Genomic DNA, 24463 nt, shown 5'->3' with positions numbered 1-24463 from the left:
CTTACACGTTACGCCAGAATATGCTGCAACACGCTGTTCATTATGTGCAACACCGATGAATGAATTGGTCAACAACACGCGAAATCACATGCTTTATAGGTAAAATTTTCCAACTGTTATACAAGCAGAATAGTTACCACTTTAAAATCTACAATGATCATAAAAGAGAAGTTAATTTTCCGCCATGTAATAATAAACAACTCATCCCACAATACGTTCCCAAACTGTGTTCTGCGAGAAGTTCTCCTGCAATTTGTCATTTTAGTTTTCAGCATTTTTCATGAATATGTTATAGTGGAAATATTCTGATGAGAATAATATTCGTGAATATGTCGAAAAGCATAGACCTAAAACGTCTAAATAACATCTGTGTAGCAAATGTTAGTGACCAAGCCATGTATTTTTAAACATGGAAATATTCATGAATTATCGTTAATTTTCACACATTGAAACCTTTCAACATTCGGGAAAAGGAATACCGCTGTTTATGACTGGTCATAAAAATTGCCTGCAAACCAATTACAACAATGTGTGCCATATCCTCTGTTCTCAAAACTGAATGAAATAATATGTGTTTGCAAATGTGTAGTGACCAATCATCAAGGAAGTATAAAGAAAATTTTTCCACTGAAGTTGAAATTGAGATCAAGGTAGTCTTTATCCGGTTCTCAGATCTAGTAATACTGAATACTTTCTTTGCAAGTTCGTATTGTAGGGTGAAAGTGCTTGTTTCGAAACTGTAATGCTGCAAGTTTTTAAAAGTAATAGGCATACAGATTTAAATTTTAATATGAATAAGAGACAAGGGACTTTGTTTAATTTTGGTGTTAAGAAATCTCTTATTGAAGATGTTTGTGATGCAACAGATAGTGATTCATCCACCTTCAGTCTACAAAGCAATCTCCAGGATGTACAAAAGGAGGGGAAAACCATCAGCACACAGGAGAAAAAGTCTGCATTCACTCGTAAGTACTTATATTATAAATTTTTGATGATCAGAATGGGATATGTTAATGAAAATTAGCACAAATTAATTTAATGATGCTTATGTTTAATTGATGTTTAATTAATTATAATTAATAATTAATTATAAATTATTAATTAATAATAAAAATCAGCTAAATTAACAATTATTAATTAATACATTACAAAATAACCAAGGTGTTCCATGAAAATTTTAGGATTTGTGAAGTGTTCCGTCATAGAAAAAGTTTGGGAATCACTGGGTTACCCTATTATCAGAATGGATTCTCCTTCTGTTGACATGCGCAGAAGTGTCGAAAGGTCTCCTATCTGTGGGCATACTATACATAAGTTTGGAAGTCATGCACCGCATAATTTCAAATCCACATAAAAAGAGACACCCAAGTGTGTGTGTGTATATATATCACAAATTAAAAGATGTATTACGTATCGAAATCAAAGAAATCAAAATTTCTTTGACAATTTCCAGTTTTTGTTGTAGAGATTCTTTGGGAGAATAAATCTTATGCTCTTGAAACACAACATGGAATTGAAAACACTAGCCACAGGATACAATGGGAAAACACAAAGCTGCTGCATATTTACGTATACAAACATCAATGCATATATAAAGAAAGTGCTGAAACCCCACTTCGTCGACCTAATCTCAGTTGTAATGACTGCCTCGCTATTTGACAAGTGTGGGAAATTGTTATCCTCAACTGTTTTAAATAAATTTGTAATCTCTTGTATTTAATTTCTAAATAATCTATTTTAATTTATTTTCAGGCCAATAGTTTTAACCCATGAACACTTAGGAGTCTAACTTAGACTACCGTGTGCATATAGATTACACTGGTCAACAAAAAAAAATTTTTTCTGCTGATTATGATCTGACACTTGTTTTTTTTTACTAATTTCGGTGTGCTGATTTCAAATATCAAACCCATTTTTCTCTATCACATCAGGTTTTTCCTCTATGGCATTTTCTTTTTGCTAATTTGTAAGTTTTTGATATTTTTAAAGAGGCAGTACTATTTAGAGGATCAAAAAAATCGGTTTTTTAATATTATTTTCTGAAAGTATGTACTTTTAAAAATCAGTTCCTAACTTTTTATCGAGAAATTTGAAAAATTCCCGAAGATATAGCCTATTATTCAAAGCAGTGCACAGATCAGAATCGGAGTGCTCACTGCTCTCGCTTGTTAGTAAACGAATAAACGCGTAAGAACCTGCAACGGCACGTACTGGTGCTTTGAATGCGAGAGAGGCCAATAACCGACCTAATACATTTAGGTGATGAAAAGTAGACAATGACAACTGCCTAAAAGAAATGAATACTATATGTGTCATAGCGGACAAAGAATTAATCGATCGTGAAAGTATGATGAGCGCTTATAACGTTTCGATAAAGTCTCTGGTTTTTTTTGTCTTGTTAATTGCATGTTAGTCGGCAGTAAAGAAAATACATCATGTCTGCTACTCGAAATGTGTCAATAGTGTAGATTCCTTCTGCTACATTTGTGGCAGCTTTACTGTTCCTAATCAAAGGACAAATATCACTGATTTCGTTAAGAAAGTGTACTTTGCATACTTTGACGTAAAAATTGCAGATCAGGACAAGTCATGGGCTCCAAATAAAGTGTGTAAGTCATGTGTAGAAAATTTATGACAGTGGAGCAAGGGAAAACGCCAAAAATTAGCTTTTGGCATTCCAATGATTTGGCGTGAACCGAAAAATCACGTAGATGATTGCTATTTTTGTTTAGTTCAGACTTCTGGTTATAATAAGAAGAATAAGAAAAAAATTGTGTATCCAAATCTCGACTCAGCAATTTGGCCAGTTGCACATTCCAATGAAATAGTCGTGCCAATTTATAAAGGACTTCCTTTACTTGAGAACGAGCATGATCGGGATATGCCAGATGTTCTTGAGGAGCAAGACCCGGATGTTGATTTAGACAATGAAAATTTAATTTCTAGTTCTGGACTGCAACGTTTTACTCAAGCGGAATTGAATGACTTAGTAAGAGATTTGGGCCTATCAAAGGAATCATCGGAATTGTTAGCTTCAAGATTAAATGAAAAAACTTACTGGAGCAAGATACAAAGATAACTTTTTATCATGGCAGGGAAAGTAATCTTGTACAATATTTTAAACACGAGTGTGGGTTTGTTTACTGTAACAATGTGTCAGGTTTACTAACTGAAATGAGTGTTGTACAATATCATCCAAATGAGTGGCGTTTATTTATCAACAGTTCAAGCAAAAGTCTCAAGTGTGTCTTACTACACAATGGGAATGTATATGGCTCAATTCCTATCAGCTATTCAGTCCACTTAAAGGAAATATATGAGGACATTAAAAAGGTTCTGAAGTTATTAAAATATACAGACCATAACTGGATCATCTGTGTGGATCTTAAAATGGTGAACTTTTTACTTGGCTTTCAAAGAGGATATACAAAGTTTCCGTGTTTTCTATACTTCTGGGATAGTCGAGCTAGAAACCAACACTGGAGTCAGAAATATTGACCTTTTAGAATATCCTTAAATGTTGGAGAACAGAATGTTATAAATCAATCTTTAATCGACAGAGAAAAAATCATTTTTCCACCTTTACACATCAAACTAGGTCTTATGAAGCAGTATGTTAAAGCTTTAGATTTATATTTTTGAAAATCATGGAGACAACTACCGTGTTTGAATAAAAACTTTAGTTTATTATAACTAAAATCTACAATTCGACGTTTTGACCTTTATGTCAAGGTCATCTTCTGAAGCGTATAAATATACACAGGAAACAAGCTATACTACAATCAAACTGGTTCGTTAAAGACACTGACCAACCGCTACCACAATTGTTGGCCTGACCTCTGGTGAAAAAAAATAAAATAAAATAAAATAAAAAAAATAAAAAATTATTTGTGTTGTCAGGCAGACAACACAAATAATAGGACTCTAGCGTTGATGTATAATTTTTTATTTTTTATTTTTTTTTATTTATTTTATTTTATTTTATTTTTTTATTTTTTCACCAGAGGTCAGGCCAACAATTGTGGTAGCGGTTTGGGCAGTGTCTTTAACGAACCAGTTTGATTGTAGTATAGCTTGTTTCCTGTGTATATTTGTACGCTTCAGAAGATGACCTTGACATAAAGGTCGAATTGTAGATTTTAGTTATAATAAAATAAAGTTTTTATTCAAACACGGCAGTTGTCTCCATAATTTTCAAAAATGCATTCGGATCACCGTGCAAGCCTAAAAGAAAGGCTTTAGATTTATAAGGTGACTGTTTCCAATACATATGTGAAAAATTTCCACGACTTAGTTATGAAAAAATTAAAGCAATGTATTTGATGGACCGCAAATTAGAACTTTAATGACAGACCCAAATTTCATCAACTCTACGAACGAAATTGAGAAAGAGGCCTGGACTTCATTTACGATGGTTGCGAAAAATTTTTTTGGAAACAAAAAAGTGTGCAATTACAAAGATCTAGTGGAAACAATGCTTGAAAATTTCCAGCACCTAGTTTGCAACATGAGCATAAAGCTTCATTTCCTATACAGTCATCTTGATAGATTTCCCGAGAATTTAGGTGCTGTAAGCGATGAACAAGGAGAAAGATTTCATCAAGACTTAAAAATTATGGGAGATCGGTACCAAGGAAGATGGGATTCTCACATGATGGCCGACTACTGTTGGAGTATTCAAAGGGATTGCCAAAACAGAACACGCAGCAGAAATTGCTACAAACAAAAATTATTCCCTGAAACTCGTGTAAGTAAAATTGTTATTTTTTTATAAATATTCTTGTAATTTTTAATGAATATTGTTAAGTAGTTATGTATCTAATTATCAGCCTCTCTCGCATTCAAAGCGCCAGTACGTGCCGTTGCAGGTTCTTACGCATTTATTCGTTTACTAACAAGCGAGAGCGGTGAGCACTCTGATTCTGATCTGTGCACCGCTTTGAATAATAGGCTATATCTTCGGGAATTTTTCGAATTTCTTAATAAAAAGTTAGGAACAGATTTTTAAAAGTACATACATTCAGAAAATAATATTAAAAAATCGATTTTTTTGATCCTCTAAATAGTACTGCCTCTTTAAAAATATCAAAAACTTACGAATTAGCAAAAAGAAAATGCTATAGAGGAAAAACCTGATGTAATAGAGAAAAATGGGTTTGATATTTGAAATCAGCACACCGAAATTAGAAAAAAACAAGTCTCATATAAAAGTCAGCAAAAATTGTGTTGGACAGTGTTATTTAAGAAACACCTGTCAAAAAAAGATGAAATTTTCTTTCCAACTGCAAAACTTATTCGTTGTATTTATCACAATAAGAATGATTCTTAACAGAAAAATATATTTTTCCTTTCTTGTCTTTCATTTTTAGAAGCTATAGTACCATTACTTGGAAATAGTGTCATTTCCATTGACATCATTATGAACATGAAATTTTGTTATTAATTTTAATATTAAAATCTTAATATTCAGTTGTAATATTTAGAATTAATAATAAAAGCTTAAAATTTGTCTTTTAGGCTGCCTTTGAAGAAGGAGAATGGGTAAAAATGAATGCAAGGGACAGAGGATATCTCATGTACAGGTTGGGCTAACTTTTTTATTAGAAGTAAAATGTTTTATTATATTGTGGTATCATAGCCTTCAAATTACAGTAACATGTGAGGCTCTGTAGCCTGTCACTCTCATGATACAGCAGTTTAAATCTGTCAATTTTCTTATTATTATTATTACGGGCAACTCCAAGGAGTCGATAGACTCATCAAGGGAGGCCCTAACATCATGTCAAGAACAACTATTCGACATTCACATAGTATCTATCATACTGTTACACCCTGATATCTTAAGAATATAGAATTCTCAGCTATCACGGTGTAACATGAAGAATAAATAAAATAAATTAAAAACCCTGCATAAAAGATAATAGTTGAATTAATTAAAAGAAAAAGAAAGATTCTTGCATCCAATAAAATATATAAAAAATAAAGGTGTTTGTTAAACTAACTAACAAAAGAAAGAATATATTAATATTGTGATATGATTTAAAAGAGAAATTTTAACTAAATAAGACAGAAAAGGATTAGTCATAAGAGATGGTATGTGAGAGGCTAGAGATTAAAATATTAAGTGAATTCATAGAAAAAGTTTGGAAAGGGGATTAAGTTAGAGGCTAGCGGAAGAAAAACAACAGACTATCGCAGACAGGACCGATTCCCGGATTGAGACATCGTTTGGCTTGCCGACCAAAGGACGTTTGGAAGAAAAACGCCACCCTAATTGGTCGGTGAAGTAAAATCAAGAAGGGGGCGGAGAAAAGAAGTTAAAAAAGGTGCCGTTAGGAGAGCAGGTATAAAAGGGTTGGAACCCCACCCCCAAGAGGCTTTTGGTTTTTGGTTTGGTTCTGTTCCCGAGGAGTTCTCTACAAGCTCTGTTTTTAAAGATATTTTCAGCAACCAAGTGATTTGATGAGCTGATTTAGCCACTTTTGCAATGTGCCCCCAAAACTTCAACTTCCTATCCACCAACACTCCCAAATCCCTGGCCTCGTCAATCTCCTGGAGTACGGTTCCACCAATGTGATATACTGCTGCTAATCTTTTCACCCCAAAATGCATAACCTTTCACTTTGCTACATTAAATTGACATCCATTCTCCTTAGCCCAGTCCTCCAAACTATCCAAATCATCCTGCCAAATTTTGACATCCTGTGAACTCACTATTGCTCTACTCAACTTTGCATCATTAACAAACAAATGAACACTACCTCTCAGATCCTTTCCTATATCGTTAATGAACAAATTAAACAGCAGTGGTCCAAGAACAGAACCCTGAGGCACACTACTAGTCACAGGCCGTCTTTTGGACTGTACTCCTGAATAAACCACTCCCTGATATCTCTCCATCAACCACCCTCCTATCCATCTCACCAACCTTATATCCATCTCCATATGCTGCAGTTTACTGATTAGAATTCAATGTGGTATCCTGTCAAAGGCCTTAGCAAGGTCCAGTAGTATCACTGTAAACCCGTTACCCTTATCCAATTCAGCCGTCACTGTGTTATAAAACGTGAGCGAGTTACTGAGGCATGATCTACCCTTCACAAAACCATGCTGTCCCCTATACAGTATCCCATTTTCATCTATCCAATCCTGTATTTTTCTCTTCACTATATACTCCAAGACCTTGACAATGATTCCTGATATGCTTATCGGTCAGTAATTTACAACAGCAGTCTTGGAATCTCCTTTATGCAGTGGATCTATTTTCCCCTCTTTCCACTCTCTCAGGACTAACCCAGACCCGAGACTCAAATTAAACAAAATGGTCAAGGGAATTCACAATTCTTTAGCAATTGAAAGATCACTCTCACCAATTGGTGGCGATGTGGTCATATTTGTTACAGCCAAATTCTCAGATGCAATTACTAGGTCAAGCACTATCTGACCCCTAGTATTTTTCAGTACATGCTGTCGCAGAAAGTTATCCCTTAATAACAGCATAAAATCCCATTCCTTCCTCCCATGTGTTCTCTCCTCCTTCCAATCAATGTTACCATAGTTGAAATCTCCGATAATAATTACCCTCCTTCCACTCATTTCTTCTATTTGCTTATGCATACTAGTTCCACCATCTATTCACCTGGTCTTTAGCAGCACCCAGCTGTATATTTTGTTCTGCTAGTCTCAATCTTACACCAAATAGCCTCAAATGTGCTCTTATCTCTATCCTGCAGTTCCACTTCTGTTCTCCTTGGCTACAGCTCATCAGCTATCATCAATAATACTCCTCCCCCCATTTTATTCTCCCTGTCACTTCTGAACACACCATACCCCTCACATTCAATCCCACTAGCTATATCATCTTCTGTCAGCCATGTTTCACTAATGCCAATAACCTGTGGCCTGGAAGTGCCAACCAGGGCACTTCCAGGCCACAGAAATACTTCCTTCTTGTTCCTAATACTTCTGGCATTAGTATACACGAATTGCAGAAACCCATTTGTCCCATCCTTATTTTGATGCCTTATACTAACTATCCCATTCTGATTTGTTTTCCTTCATACTCGCTCGGGCATATTACACACATTCATGCACTCGACTGTCTCCCTAACGTCTGCATGTCTACTCCCTCCCTTTAATAAATCTAGTTTCCCTGATTCTGCACATCTACTTCCACTTCATTCAACAACACTTTTTGAAGTCTCCTTACACCGAATCCATTCAAATGCAAACCATCCATCTTATATAGATTCTTTCGCCCCTCGAATTTGTTCCACACGTCCACAAATTCCACACCACTCCTCCTGCATATTCCGTGCATAAAGTCATTAGCAATTTTGATCCTCCTTCTATACTCTTTACTGTCATACCACAGCGACAGACTCACCATCCTAACTCTCTCATGCTTCTCTTTTGCTACCTCAAGTAATTCCTTCATATTCTCTCTCACAGCCATTTTGTCTCCTTTCAAATCATTCGTTCCTGCTACCACTATCAGTTCTTTCATCCTCTGCTTTTGCATTCTAATTGACTCGCTAATTCCAATCGCTAATTTAATCTGTAGGTCTTCCAGAATGTTTATTCTTTGGATGGTTTGTTTAACAAAGACTTTAAAAACAAAAAAGCTGGATTTTTTGGAGAAAAAAGCCTAAAAGGCTTTATTTTTGGCAAAGTAAATTAATAGCAATAAGGAATGTCATAAATCCCACTTTATTTCATAGCTGAATTGAAGCTTAGAATATTTGAAAAAATAGACCAGTGAACTTATGGGAACACAACCCTCAGCATCATAATTGCCTTGGATTGTACCTAGAAGACAATGAGCTTTACCCAGTAGCTTGTATATATTTGCTTTTTATTAGTTTTTTTTTTTTCTCCCACTAAAAAGATGTTTTGGACTCTTGATATAGTTCGCCCACCGTTTGTAGGTCTCTGCTTGGCGTCTTGCCAAGAATAGTCCATTCATTCTGAAGGGGAGGAAGAAATGAAGGACGTATGAATTGGTCGCCAACACGCGAAATCGCATGCTTTATAGGTAAAATTTTCAAACTGTTATATAAGCAACATAGTTAACTACAATAATCATAAAAGAGAAGTTAATTTTTCGACCTGTTATAATAAACAACTCATCCCACAATACGGGCTGATTACCCTATTATCGGGATGGATTCTCCTTTTTCTGACATGCGCAGAAGTGTCGAGGGATCTCTAATTGGTGGACAAACCATACTAGGCAGAAACCTTAAGGAAGCAAAAATCCTCTGTTTAATACCATAGTGTCAATCATGAATAACGAATAATGCTTCTAGCAAGATCAACTTGGACTTCGGTTCTTTATCACTTTATCAGTTCCTGAAAGAAAAATGTTTAAATTAGGATTGTTTGGTGAGCACTTAGCTGGCCCATTGTGAGCTGCTTAATAAATGTATTTCATACTTACCTGCACAGTGTGGTTTTGGGATATTTGTATATTTTTCGTAGTAGTCACTGCCTGATGGATTTGGGTGGGTAGTTGTATTCGTTAAAAAAAAAAAAAAAAAAAAAAAAAAAAAGTTTCCATAGAAAGATTATGATATCCGGAATTTTAGCTTCTTGGTGAAGATGTACATTCCTCATGAACCATTGAGCATTGAATGCCATGTAGATGAACTTATTTTGCATGATTTGTATTTTTTTCACATTCAAGTCTGCTGTGTGTTCCTAGCTTGGTGATCCATATGTTAGTATAGGTAGACTTACCATAAAATTTTTTTCTCAAACCGGGAAATTTTTGAGAGTTTGCTCAAAACAGAAAGTAATGCTTCTACTCTAAGTATTGAAAAGGCTAAATAGTGGTTAACAAAAAACAACATTTCGTAGTAATAATTTTTAATTACTCTTAACTGAACATAACTTATTATTAAAAAATTATTAATATTTATCACAAGCGTGAACTTTCTTTAAGAATTCTTTATTTTCAATTGCGTCAAAAAATTCACTACAATTTAGTTCATTATTAAGTTTGCAGCGCAATACAGCTTTTACTGTTTGATTTAGCCATTGTACCTCTTTTTCAGACCATATGTTATTCATTATTGAGAATATCCTTTCAACAGGTGAAGATGTGCCTGGCAGGCTGAAAATGTATTCTATAATTTGGACAAGATTGGGTAGTGAAATGACTGAATAGTTCTATCCATTTTTCTTCGCAACTTGTATTTTTCAAAATGTCATAGTTTGCCGACCAAAAAGCTTTTGCAATCACCACTTCAACAAACAGTTCATCCATGTTTATTGCATTATTTGCAAGAGTTTCATTAATTTTTACATCTGAAGCTTCAATTTCCGACCAAGTTAATTCATTGTTGTTTATCCAAGTAAAAGATTCTGCTCCACCAAAACTGTTTTCCCAAGGCTCAATGTAAGAAAGACATCGGTCATAAAATTTTGTAAACTCTTGTAGTATTGTATTAATATTAATACTTCCATTATTTTCCAGTATTCTAAAAAGCTTTTTTGCTTCTTGAGGTATAAATTTATTATGACGCCTTTCCTCAAGATTTGTTTTTAATTTTCTAAGTTCAATGACAATATGTGTTGCACTCGCTTTTGTACTTTCCATAATCAAGATAGATTTGTTAAACAATTTGAGTTGCCCGTGCACAAACCACAAATACATTTCACCACAATCATTATCAAAGAACTGTTTTATTATCACCCGACAGTGTTCTTGTGAAATAAAATATGATTTCAGTCCCTCATAGATTTCAAGTATTCTGTCAATAGCTGGAAGTAGCAAAAGAAAATGGGTGTTGCCATGTTGAAGAACCTTTTTATACTTTACATCTACAAATTCACAGAACACTTTTAGTTGAGTGACTCGAACCGTATAAATGTGGAAATATTTATAAATTTTGACTACTAAAGGTTTTATTTCAATAGGTAGAACATCGACTGCAGTTTGAAGACAGTTGTGAATGATGTGAGCACCGCAACCAATGCCCACAATATTTCTTCCTAGTTCCTTCTTCAATCGACTGTAAATATTGTTTTCTCCTCTCCATTTTACACCTCCAAAATTGGTATTGCAGTTATCTCCATAAAATCCAATAATTTTTTTTTGTTATGTAATGAGTTTTCATAACTGACATTAAATAGTTTGTCAGTATTTCTGCAGTTTCACCAGGAACTGACTGAAAGTCTAAAAGTTTAACTTTCACTCCGCAATCTGGTGCAAAATACCGCACAACACATGGCACAGTTTTATTTTCTTTCCTGTCGGAAGAATCAATTGATATCGTCATCTTCACATAGTTGCTGAAACAACAGTGGCTCAATCACATTAACAATGACAGCTTCACATTTTGTTCTACCCAGTCTACTTTGTTTCAAAAGCTTTGATATCAATTTAGATGAACAATCGGCAGACTTAAAGCTGAGATTGTGAATAGCAACATGAATGCAAAAGTTGCTTCTTTAGCAGCTATTAAAAATTCTTTGTCACTTGGATCGGCACCTTTAAAATATGACGATGTCTTTGAGGAAGTTCCTGCCGCTGCCAAACTAGCCTTAGGTTTTGCGCATGTCAAGTGATTTTTTATGTCCGAATGCCCACCATCAGCCACCACCAAGTATTTAACTGCTGGCTGTCAGGGGATGGGGATGTCAAAAATGATGACATCACATTTTGGCTTTGCCCATTTCTTTGTAATGAAAACAGTGCCACTCTTATCTACCTTGATGTCGGATCACCATCTCCTGAACCACTGCTCTAATTCTGAAGTAGTGGTCTGCAGGTTTTTAGTTACAGAGCCACTGTTGTTGTGGCTGTACAGGAAACAGCTGCCATATAGATCTCGAAGAGTGAACATAACAGTAGAGAGCACTAGGGGGCTTCCTGCCATAATCCTGCATTCAGATAATTTAATTCTCTGTAGTTTCACATGAAGCTTCCACTCATCTAGATAGAGGGACTTATAAGTCTGGTCAGGTCTAATTGGGAGTTTGACATTGATTAATTTATAAAGTAGCCTTCTGTTTATAGAGGGCTACTGTATTAGTCTATAGAGTAACCCCCCCCCCCTTTACCTTGTCGAATGCCTTTGCAACATCAAGAAATATGTCACCAGTGTAGGGTTACCATATTCTAAAATGCCAAAATGCTGACACCCCATCGCCTGACCAACTCGTTCCGAATACAAACATCTAACACAAAAATAAATACATATGTTTGAAATCTTTACCATTGTAAGCTTTTCATTAATTAGATGTGATGAGTATGCTTATTAGAACACACACAAAAATGAGGTTTTAGGTGTCATAAGTCTTATTAAACAAGAGTAGTCCTACATGAAAAAGAATTAGACTTATCACACTACATACATTACTTTGCAACCCATGCATATTTTTCACTAGACCTAATTTTCTTTAGCAATCTTTTTTTTTTTTGCAATCTTGTCAGTATTACTCGTTCTGCATTTGTCCAAGGTATGAACACAGGCTGATTGGGCAGTAGTTCTGAGGGATCTGCATTGCTTTCCCCAGTTTTGTGATTGATTATGTCAGCTTCTTTCCAGCATGGTGGAAAGTAGTGAAATCTTAGCTTTGCACTAATGATTGCTACAAAGTGCATAATAGCTTTGTGTAGTAATTTGATGACCACTACTATGCCACAAAGCCATTATGGAAAAACCTATTTGATTGACCTTGTTGGAAATTCCATTTGGGCCTACTGCTTTCCTTTTCTTTATTTCTTGACTATTTCTCATATTTCAGTGGCTAATGTTGGTTGGATATCATTTGGGATATTTTCATGTTTCAGTGTGTGTGTGTGGTGCATTCTAGCATGAACATTCCTGATCAAATCTAGGTTTGCATGTGCATGTGTAGTTTTGACTGCACTGTTTTTCTAAACTGTTGGCAAAAACTTCTGCTTTCTCGGCATCATGAAAGGCGAAACCTGTTTCACCATGGATTAGTGGATTTGCAGTCTATTCTGAGAGCCTTGGTTATATTCCAGAGTGAGTGATCCTCATTGTCAGGAACAGCAGTTTAATTTCCCACTGTAGGTTCTGATGATCTCTCAGTGTTGCTTATTGGACTGAATAGGTGGCCCTTTTAAAGATTTGTCAGTCTTTGAGATCTAAGGAACCAGCTTCTTGTGATATCAGTGCCTGACTCTCTTCTTGTGGATGAGATTCTTGATTTCTTCTGGGAGGTGGTCAGTGTTTGAGCATGACATTGCAGAGGTAGCAACTTAGAGTGCTGTTGTTACCTGTTTTTCTGGATGTTTATTGAATATTGAAGTGTTAATAATCTCTTTAGATTTGATAGTTGGGACTGGAACTATGAACTTATGGAGTATATCTGGTAGTTATATAGGTAGTTAGCAGTACTTTCCTGTTCTTAGCCTAAGGGAAGTAGTACTGGATTGCGATTGAGACTGAGGTCGTCCACTGCATTCAGTCTGCATTGGTGAGTGACACTTCAAGATGTCGAGATGAAACATTGAGATGTTGGGCTATAGTGTGTGCTTTAGCCACATTATAGCTCACAACCACAATATTCCTTGAGATGGTGAAATCATTGAGGCTTTTCCATTCTGATTAGTGGCCCTAGTATTCTAGGCTTGGTGTTTGTCATTTAAGTTGCCTTCGATCAGCACTGCTCAGTTTTTCTGCTAAGTCTTTTCAAGTAGCCATTTGCTGGTAGAGTTCTAAATGGAGTAGATTTCCATGCTGACTGCACAATAAAACTGCCAAGGTTGGAGAAGTCTGCAACCTTAGCAGTTTTATTGGAGCCCTTGGGTAGCTGAGGTTCTGGTTTTGTCAATTTTGTATGTTACCACTTCCACATATGAAGCGTATGCCTGTACAGGTTTTGGTGCTCCTTCGGATTTTTTGGGGTTGGATGTGGTAGATATTTTTCTGTCAAAATGGAAAAATTCGCTGCACTGTTACACATTTTGGCAGCAGTGGTATTGTCCATTGGATGCCCTTCAGTGTAGAGATTCTGGGTGGTTCTTAAGTGTAGAGACACTGAAAGAAAGGTGGAGATTCTGGCTTAATGACTAGGTCTCAGACTGTCATAAGATCAAAAATCTTGCACTGCTGCTTACTGATTTCAACAATGCAGCTTGTTTTGAAGGGATATAGTCAGCAGTTCTGAAGATCAATGCTACGTCTTCGGTTGTCTCTGATTCAGTGATAGCATCATTGAATCAGGGACACTTTCACTCAGCACCATTTTCAGGAATTTTTTTTATTTTTTAAGGCAAAGGTTTGGTACGGAATCTTTTTTTTTTTTTTTTTTTTTTTTTTTTTTTTTTTTTGTCCATGAATTTGATGATTGCGTGGCAGTCCACAACTGCCTGTGATTGAATGCATATGCCTTTATTGACGATCTTAGCCCTGCTGAACTCTATTCTACAGATTTTTAGAGCTGAAGCTACTTCAGTCCATTGTACCTTGTCTTGCAGTATGACTGGCAGTATTCTCTCCCTTTTGTTGGTATCTCTGCATCCATGAGCATTTCTGCATTTTCATTAGTTGTTTCCTTGTCTTTTTTGCAGTTGACTTGTTAGAAACTGTTTAGGTCTGTGGTAGGTTCTACTGTAGCTACCTCTGGTTCTTTTGTTGGCCTGGTGTTGGGTTTAGTAGCTTCGTGCATTTGGAAAGTAGTGTGGCTGTTTCTTCTCCAGGACTGTCTTACTGTATTCATGCATTTTGAGCAGCTTTTCATAATCCAGGTGCTCCCAGTTCAGATCTATCATTAATTCTTAATTTGTGGAGAATGGTTAAAGTAGAGAGAGAGGTATAAAAAAGGATACTTATATCTGAAGGCTGGTGAGTTGATGGAATGTTGAATCACGATTCAAAATCCAAAAACTAATCCAAGAAAGACTTAGTACAATGGAATACAAAGATTACAATTAACAACATCTGACCTCAATGGAGTCAAAGAGCTCATCACAGGAGTTCTATATTCTGTCATGCCAGAAGATCATTGAACTGTGCTTTGAACCCATTTACATTTACACTCAAACACTTTCAGGCAATGCATTCCACTCACTAATCATCTCCATGCAAAGAACCTGCTTCTCACTTCTTGCTCACACCTTCCTCATACAGCTTCCATGGATGGCGTCTAGTTCTACCCTTGTCTTCCTTTACTCTATGACAGTGTTTCTCAAACTTCAGATATCCACATACCCCTTCTTAAATTTTCATTATTACCAAGTACCCCCTTATCAAATCATAAACAAATAAATAAATAAAGTATATTTCATTGTAAATGTCTATTTTATTTGAATTTATATGTTCATTTAAAGAAAAAATATGATTTATTTTTAATAGAATAAGATTTGGAATAGGTTCCTCTTCATTTCCCGTCCATGAAAATCCACATTTCAAGTAATTCATATCATTCTTAGGAAGATTTTTCATCTTCTTCCTAGTTGGTTCTGTAGAGATGTCAGACGACACACCCTTATCGATTTCATTTGATCCAGATGCAATATCAACGTTTTCTTGTTGCTTACAGCTACTTGTATTTGCTATATTGCTCTCGTTTGTGGGGTTTTATAAATCCAATCTTTAACCAATGATCCATACTTAAGAATTTGAAAGCTAAAAAATTACCTTATTTACTCGAATATAAGTTGCACTTTTTTTCCCAAATTTAAAGCTAAAAAATCATGGTGCGAAATATATGCGGGGATTTTCGGCAACTAAAGTTTTGGGAAAAAAATTGCAAATGGTATGACTTATCAAAAAGCTCCTACTTGCTATCACTACTTTAGGCATCAAGAACAGTTTCCTTGTGTGCATCGTCAAAGTCATCTACCCAAATAGCTTCATCTTCTTTTCTATTATTTGAAGCAAAAATTACCAGTAATTTACGAGACTTGAGATATGTAGAGCAGTTATGAAGAGGTGCATATGATTGGTGCAGTATTAACAAAAGATAGCGCAAACCAAAGACAAATTAGCATTTCAACAGTTGAGTTGAAATGCTAATTCTCTTCAACCGAATTCCATGATATCGGAAACACATTCACTATATATTTCTTAGTTTTAACACGTTCACAATGAGGTGGTGTCAAGCAAAAACCATATGCTGCACCAGCAACATGTGGTTTTGCTTGAGTCTATACAGCAGTTTCTGTTGGAGGGGAGATGAGATTCAATAGTTAGTGCCGTTTTTATCCTAGTTGTCTCTAATTGCACTATTTGTTGAGAAATATAATTATTAGCATATAGATAAGCATTCTAAAGTCCTGTGAAGGCTACCCTCTGAAGGTGCTGTTGGCTAGCTTTGGCTGTTATGCAGGAGTTCCAGGATTTCCTATGTTCCCCAAATCTTGGAAAGTTTAACACATTGTGAATGGTTGCTGCCAGTCAACACAAAGTCTATCATACCACTTGCTAAAATTACCTACAGTTTACAATTTCATCACCCTCTCAAGCAGTACATTTCCTACTCCTACTACTTTACATGCAAAAAACTTACTTCTTATCCTTTACTCACCACTTCCTTTTGCAAATTCAGAAATGGTTCCTTGTCTTTTGTTCCTTCTCCTATTTCTGACGTGTGAAAAATCTTCCCATTGTAAATCTGATAACCCTTCAACAGCATAAATGTCTCAACCGTATCCCTTCACTTTTGGCTTCTGTCCAACTAAACTCGGCAGTCTACATGTTCTCAGTCAATCCTCATAACCAGTATCATGCAGTCCTCATATCATTTTTGTTATCTGTCTCTGTACCCTCTCCAAGGTTACATCATCATTTTCAAATCCTGGTGACCAGATCTGAGCACAGTAATCTAGATGTGGTCTGATCGAAGATTTATGCCAAGTGACCTCTATCCGTTTTTTTTTTCTCTCAGGGTGCATGTTCTACTAAATATTGCAGCAATCCTGTTAGATGTCTTTACAACCTTCGCAATATGTCTACTGAGCTTCAAATTTCTAGCTATGATCATCCAAAGATCTTTTGCTTCCTCCTCTTCTTTCAAAATAACTTCACCAAGTGAGCATTAAGCATTACATATGTGGATCCCAAATTTCAGAAACTTACATTCAGTTGCATTAAACAGGCATCCCTGTATATCCTTCGAGCTTATTCAGATCCTCTGGATGAGCCAAAACATCAGCACTATTACTAATAACCTTCCTAGCTTCATGTCATCTGCAAATCACTGAATATCTTTCTGTAGTCCCTTGTACTATCATCTTTCATTAACATAAAGATTGAACAGTAATGGTCCCAATACTGAACCCAGTAGAATTCCACTCGTAACCATCCTACTCTCTGATATCCAATCCCCCTCCCCATGTATACCCTCCTGTGGAGGTATCCAGAGCGTTCATTCAAAAGGCAATTCATCGAATGAACAATTCGTCGCAAATGCAGTTCATCGAAAAAACAGTTCACCGAAAATTTAAAATTTTCGAAAATGTTATGAGAAAATTGATCCATTTAGAACAAAACCTGAACCGTAAATAAGGAGATTACAATGCTACTTTCATAGGAAAAAATTATAGAACAATATGGTTCTTATAGTCTTTCTTGTCCGATAACTGTTTCATGTCTGTTCATGGGACTGATTTGCCTGTTTCCGGAAGAAAAGCCCAGCCGTATCTATATTATGCCTGCTAACTTACCTTTAGCAGAACAGGACTGATAAAAATTATGCGTAAATGGGATCCAACTCTCCAGGTCTTTCTAACTAAACGGCTTCGTTTTTACTGACTGAACTATGCGGGCTTCATTATTATTATTGTTGTTGCTAGTAATATGCGACTTCAATACAGTAATTATTATGGGATGAATTTTAGTCAGATTCGCTATTTGAAACTTTTACAAGAAAATATCGAACTGTTCCAGTTTTCAGTTCAGCTATATTCGGGGCGACAAAGAAATAATGTGTCCAAATTATGTACTGCATTACAAAAACTCTCTGACTTAAATGACTTAGTAGAAGTTGGTGGTACAAGAAGCTGTCTGAATGGTTAAGTTTTTGTTCTAATTGGATTACTTTTACCATAACGTTATTGAAAATTTAAAATTTTCGGTGAATTTTTTCGATGAATTGCATTTTCGACGAATTGTCTTTCGATGAATTGTTCATTCGATGAATTGCCTTTTCGATGAGTTGTCTTTCGATGAATTCGCTTTTCGATGAATTTTCCTATAACCCCTGTGGAACACTTGTTCATAGCAGAGAGAACCTTCCAGTGATGGTACTCACCCTTTTCATTCTTCCTCTTTTTCTTTGCTTTTCATCCCATATTCTTTGCTCCACTTCTCCTGAGTCTTTTTTTACTATTCCTTCTTCCAATCTACCATCACTGGGACCAACATCCTGCCGCTGTGTTTGGTATGCTGCCAGATCCCCTATCCAGATGTCATTGGGTCTCACTGTACTAATTTGACCTCTGCTTTGGCAAGACAGGTCATCCTGTATGGTCCTGCCAGGATCAATCAGCTAGTGAGCTTGCTTACATGGGTCAGTGATGTTGCAGTAAGTCTCTCACTCCACAGTTCAGTCTTGGAATCCAAGGCTTGCTGTTATGCTGACGTAGTGTCCATGGTAGTCCTTCCATTCCCAAGCACAGATTGCTTGCTTGTCAGTGGGTGTCCATGTGTGGCTCCATGGTGGGCGGGTGGGAGCTCTGGTGCCGAACCAAAACCCCTTGAGCATGAATTCTTCATTCTCAAATTTCTCAGGAGCCCTAACAAAGTCCCAACCAAGTACTGATAGCATAGATACAGCATTTGGTAATAGAAGTAAAAAACAAAAAATATATGATAATATAATATAGTGTAAATGTACCAATGTTTTTGATCATCCACGCAACAGGCAAAAAGTCAATAAGGAAAATGTTATCCTTCTGTATTCAAAAGGATTTAGAAGTACTGGCAGGATCACCCAAAACTGTTAAAAATTATGTTCCGGTGATATCCTTGTGGAAACGTTATGCCAGCAACATTCCGAGAAACTACTGGGAGCAACACCAATGAGTTGAATACCATTCACAATAACACCTCTTAAAACACTTAATTCTTGTAGAGGAGTGATATTAGAATGGGATCTCTTTTATGTTCCTGATGAGGAGATAGATCTAGAGCTTAAAGATCAGTAGTGAGGTGCATTATGATACATAGGCTTGGTCACCTGGTTCAAACCAGAAACATCATCCTTGCTTTTGATACACTTAAGTCTCCAACATCTGTAAAAGCAGTGTATCTCAACTGTCCTGTTAGAATGTATATCCCTAATCCACTAAGATGCTTTAAATGCCAAAAAATATAGGCATGCCCAAACTGCCTGTCGTGGCTCTGCCACTTGTACCTGATCCAAGTATAAGCAAACAAAGTTTGCACGTTAAGTAACCTCATGACTTGGCTACTTGTATATAGATGTTAATGACTTCACATCAATTGCCTTAGTATTCTATAATGGAAAGCACATATCCTTACAGACAAGTAGAATGTTGTGCATTATGGGTAGTGGGCCTTTGACCTTTACTGAGGTCTCATCAGTGGGAGCCAGACCCAGAAGTGATACCAATGTTGAAGTAATTCAGAAGTCATATTTCCATATTCCATATATTTCCAAGTCATATTACTTCATGTGCATACTTTGTTTGCTTACACTTGGATAAAGGATTAAATATGCCGAGGATATATTTTCTCGCCATATTTAATTTAATAGTATAACCAAGTAAAAAACTTTCAACGTCTGTCTCTAATCCAGAGTATTTTAATAATAGGATATGACATCTTTTGATTACTTGTATATGGAAAAATGACTTCTCCATTACTTCCACCTTATCACTTCTATGTGTGACTCCCACTGATGACATCTTGGATTTTGCCAATATAAGTACTGTGGTTTTCTTTCATTTGTTTTTCCTTTGTTTTTCACTTTCATTTTATTTTATTGGTGCTAGTGGTGATTTTGTCCCCACTAGCACTGGTGTTTTTTAAAATAAATATTAAGATTGCTGGTATCTTCATTACAGGATTACTTTTGATGTTATCATGGCCACCATTTTATAGAAGAAGCTCAAATAGAGCATTTTTCTGGTGGTGTAGAATTATTTCTCTATCATGGGATTATTTAATTATCAGTCTTATGACTGAAAGTTTTTTTTTTCTCTCTCTCTCTCTCTCTTACAATCAAATGCAGAGGTTTTAGTCTTTTTCCCAACGTGAGATAATGGTACCAATTCCTCCAAGGGTGCAAACTCTAGGAATTGAAATTCCAGGATGTAAAGAAGTGAGACAGATGACTAAGGTTTTAAAAGAGATAGTTGGTGCTAATAAGATTTAATCTTTCACCCCATATGGTGGAGGGAAATATTTAATTGTAGTTGAAGATGTGAAAACAAAAGACAAAACTATTACATGGTTTTACTTTTGAAGACAGCACAGTTATTCCTCTAATGATCAGGAGCCAGTTAAAAACAGTAAAAATCAAATTTCCAATGGAATATATACCGGGTGATCCAAAAGTCACAGAAAAAATAAAAATTCAATAATTCGAAAAGTGTAGACAGTAGCACGATGCGGTTTTCACAGAAATGCACAGAAAGACATGGGATTTTTTTTTAATAACTAAAAATTTTATTGCCAGAATAGTTACATTTGTCACTGAAAGGTGACGCTGTAGCAGTCCCGGAGCTGCTACCTGTCGCTATTTAAACCGTGAGGTACGTAAATTTCAGATGTAGTGAATACTGAAGTTAAACTTTCAGCATTTAACATTTACTACTGAAGTTAAATGTTCTGCCAAGGTGAGACGTTATCGTTAAGCTGTATTATCAGAACTCCGAATGTGCAAGAGGCAAGCGCTCCATAGTGTAACATTCATGCAGGATGGAGCACCTCTGCACATCACAGGTCCTGTCCAGCACCTGCTGCGATCGACATTTGGCGATGACCGTGTCCTCAGTCACTCTTTCCCCCACAAATGGCCACCAAGATCTCCAGACCTTCCACTTTGTGACTTTTTGTTATGGGGCTACTTGAAGTCACAGGTGTACAGAGGTCGGCTGACGTCATTGGCCATGTTAAGCTATTCGCTATCATGTGACAGGAATTACAGCTGAAACTCTCTTCGATGTCGTGCCACGTATGACGTCCATTCTCATGAATGATGCCCATCACATTCAACATTTGTAATCCTAGCTGCATTGCGAACTATGCTGTGCCACTGCACAAACTACTAACACAACTGTGCCACCTGTCGGTGGGAAGTGTAACTATTCTGGTAATAAAATTTTTCATTATTAAAAAAAATCGCTTGTCTTTCTGTGCATTTCTGTGAAAACCGCATTGTGATACTGTCTATACTTTTCGAATTATTGAATTTTTACTTTTTCTGTTACTTTTGGATCACCTGGTATATATATAGAACAGTAATGAAATTCTTATACAGACATTCTCGAAATAGGGTAAGATTAGTAACATACGATAGAGTTTATCAGGTGAAGATTCAAACTGGTTTTCTGGTAATGTCATCTTCACAATGGATATGAAGACACCTGCTCCAAATTTTGTCAATGTCGATACAACCCAAGTTATGGTAAACTATCCTGTAGTACAAAGGCAGTGCCTGTGTTGTGGTTCATGCGATCACTTGGGTGGTAACTACTGAAAATCTAAATGCTTCAACTGCATGAAGATCAGACATATCACTAATTAGTGTCTCAAGTCCTGTCAGAAATGCGAAAGTTTTGAACACTGTTAACAACTATCCTTTTTGAATTTTCGCTGAAAGAGTTGGAGCACTGGTAGAACCAATTAAAACACTGCATATGTCAGAGATGCATAATAAAGAGTTCCCAGATCTTCCAGTTCAGTGTGGTAAAGACTGTGCCTTAAAAAAACTACACTTGGTAAAATCACAAAAAGTATGTAACCAAATCAGCTAGAAATTAGACCCAAAATTCCAGAACTGCAGGAGCCACTTTCCAAGTCAAATATGGATGTAACCACATCGGTTGAAATTGCAATAATAATCCTAGTTTAACAACTGAACAGATAAAAGAAGAAATGCAAAAACGTGAAACTATTTTACAAGGAGAAACTGAAGAAGAAACAGAAAAGCAAGTAAAACAACTGAAAGAACTTAACATGTAAACAAGATCATCAAAAGGAAAGTTGAATTAATGAAAAAAAATTGAGGATAAACAAAAAAAAAATGAAAAAGAAGTAATAAAAAATGTAAAGATGAGAAGGTCATATGAACATCATATGAAAACTCTTCAGGCTCAGAAGAGTTTATGAACTATGAAGAACCATCTCATGCTAATAAAGGGAAAGCAAGAGATACAATTAAAGAAAATATAATAATAGAGTTTACTTATTCAAAGTTTTCTCAGTACGTTTCATGAAAAGAAAATAACTAGCTTCCAAATCTAGTACAATAGGAATGAAATTGAAAAGCATCTGTAAAAAAACTGGGAAACAGTTTACAAGAAGCACGCTACACAATTTCTTCTTCATAGATTGACGACCTCATCAGGTTCATCCAAAATCTAGAAGTTAAAGACTTACCAGTGACACTTCACTAATCATAGCATCTCCTTTCAGCATTGCTTCATTAAATGTATGAGAATTCCACAGGCAAATTAAACAAGAAACTATATGGAAACTTATGCTATGCCATAATATCAGGTTTTTGTTTCTCCAAGAAATAGACTTCTGCAGATATAAGAATATACAAACTTTAACAGATAGATATCCACTTCTTTCTTATTGGAGATTTGGAAGATTTAACAGTGCTGGAGTAGAAGTTCTTATTCTTGCCTCCCCTTTGGCTCATTATGTAATATCCAGAGGGATGCAGAAGGGAGAATCTTGACAAGAGACTGGAAATAATGTGAATGTGTAATAAGGCTTATAAATGTTTATGCTCCATCCAATGGAACAGTTAGTCGAAAATTCTTCCTTAAATTGGAGATATATGGTGCACACTATATCATAGCAGCTGGAGACAGGAATTGTATGGAAAACCCCACATTAGATAAACTAGGAGGACACCCCAGGAGTGGAAAAGTGAGATATGCACAGTTAAAAACATGTCTCGACCATGCTCAACTAGTAGACATATGATAGATTCACAGTCCTAATCTCCAGGCTTACATATACATGAATCAAGGTACTGCTACTCATCTTGATCGAATTTATATCTCTTCTTTACTTATAAATAGGATAATTCATATAAAACATCTTGAAATCAACATGTCAGATCATAAATCCAATTCTACTTAAGTTCCACTACAAGTAGAGATCAGTTCTGAACCATGGAGACTTCCATCAAATTTTCCATTTATCTTTTCAACCAAATTCCAGACCCTCTATTCAAATTGGAATATTGTTACAAAGCAAACAAAGTTTGTGCATGAAGTAACATGACTTGGGAATATGGAAATATGACTTCTGAAATATTTCAACTGGTATTACTTCTGAGTCTAGCTCCCACTAATGAGACCTCAGTAAAGGTCGAAACCAGTCTGAGTAGTGGCCTTTCACATAATGCATAGCATTATACTGGTCTGTGAGGATATGTGTTTTGCATTATGGGATACTAAGGCAATTGAAGTGAAATCATTAGCCTCTATATACAAGTAGTCCAGTCGTAAAGTTACTTCATGCACAAACTTTTTTTGCTTGCACTTCAATAAAGGATGAAACCAAGAATATAATTTCTCAGCATCTTTAATTTATAGTATAACCAAGTGAAAAAAAAAACTTTTAATTTCAGTATGTTCAGTTTATTTGTCAACTAGTGCTAAGTTAAATGAAATCAATCTTGATAACCTTATCTTGCAACCTGAACCCATACCTCTTATGAGTGACTTTAATGGTCACAATACTTTGTGGGATAGTGCCAACACAAATAGATGATATCGAATCATCAAAAGAATCCTTGACAATAATGAACTCTGCCTTTTGCGTAATAGACTTAATTCAGTACTTAATTCCATATGCCTGCCCACTCATATTCTGCAATTGATCTTACAATCTGCTTCCCTTCGAATTCTTCCACTATTCAGGTGGGATGTCAAAGAGAACGTATAGAAGTGATCACTTTCTTGTTTTTTTGCACAATGTCGTTACAGGAACCATGTTCCCCTAGATGGATGCTGTATGGAAAATGGATCAGGCTGACTGGAACTCTTTTTACCATCATGCAAAATTTAATGCTGATACAGCCAGTCAAACACCTATTGATGAAGCAGTAAAGTATGTAACAGACTGCATTGTCCAGACAGTAGCAGCCTCCATTCCAGGAACATCATCTTGATTTCCACATTTTCCTAAACCCTGGTAGAACCCAGAATGCCAGGCAGCCAAGAAAGATCATTACAGAGCATGGGGATATTTCATAGATAATCAAATGACCACTGCAAAAATTGTGTGGGATAAATTCTGGAAAATGAAAAGTAGCTATAGAATACACCATTTGT

The 24463-nt window shown here is 36.0% G+C and overlaps 1 protein-coding gene across 2 annotated transcripts in view; it reads left to right on the top strand.

The window, feature by feature from the left end:
- Positions 1–24463, top strand: part of LOC150106251 (mitochondrial 10-formyltetrahydrofolate dehydrogenase) — a 654974-nt gene that overhangs the window by 369740 nt on the left and 260771 nt on the right. For both annotated transcript variants that reach the window (XM_090392273.1, XM_090392274.1), the window contains exon 13: positions 5518–5582. In XM_090392273.1, the coding sequence (XP_090248399.1) occupies positions 5518–5582 (65 nt within the window). The remainder of the gene's footprint in view (positions 1–5517; positions 5583–24463) is intronic.

The sequence above is a fragment of the Typopeltis vanoorti genome, chromosome 5, assembly GCF_054136105.1.
Source record: "Typopeltis vanoorti isolate ZY-2024b chromosome 5, IOZ_Tvanoo_1.0, whole genome shotgun sequence".
In the NCBI taxonomy this organism is placed as follows: Eukaryota; Metazoa; Arthropoda; class Arachnida; order Uropygi; family Thelyphonidae; genus Typopeltis; species Typopeltis vanoorti.
This window is presented reverse-complemented; position numbering and strand designations above follow the sequence as displayed.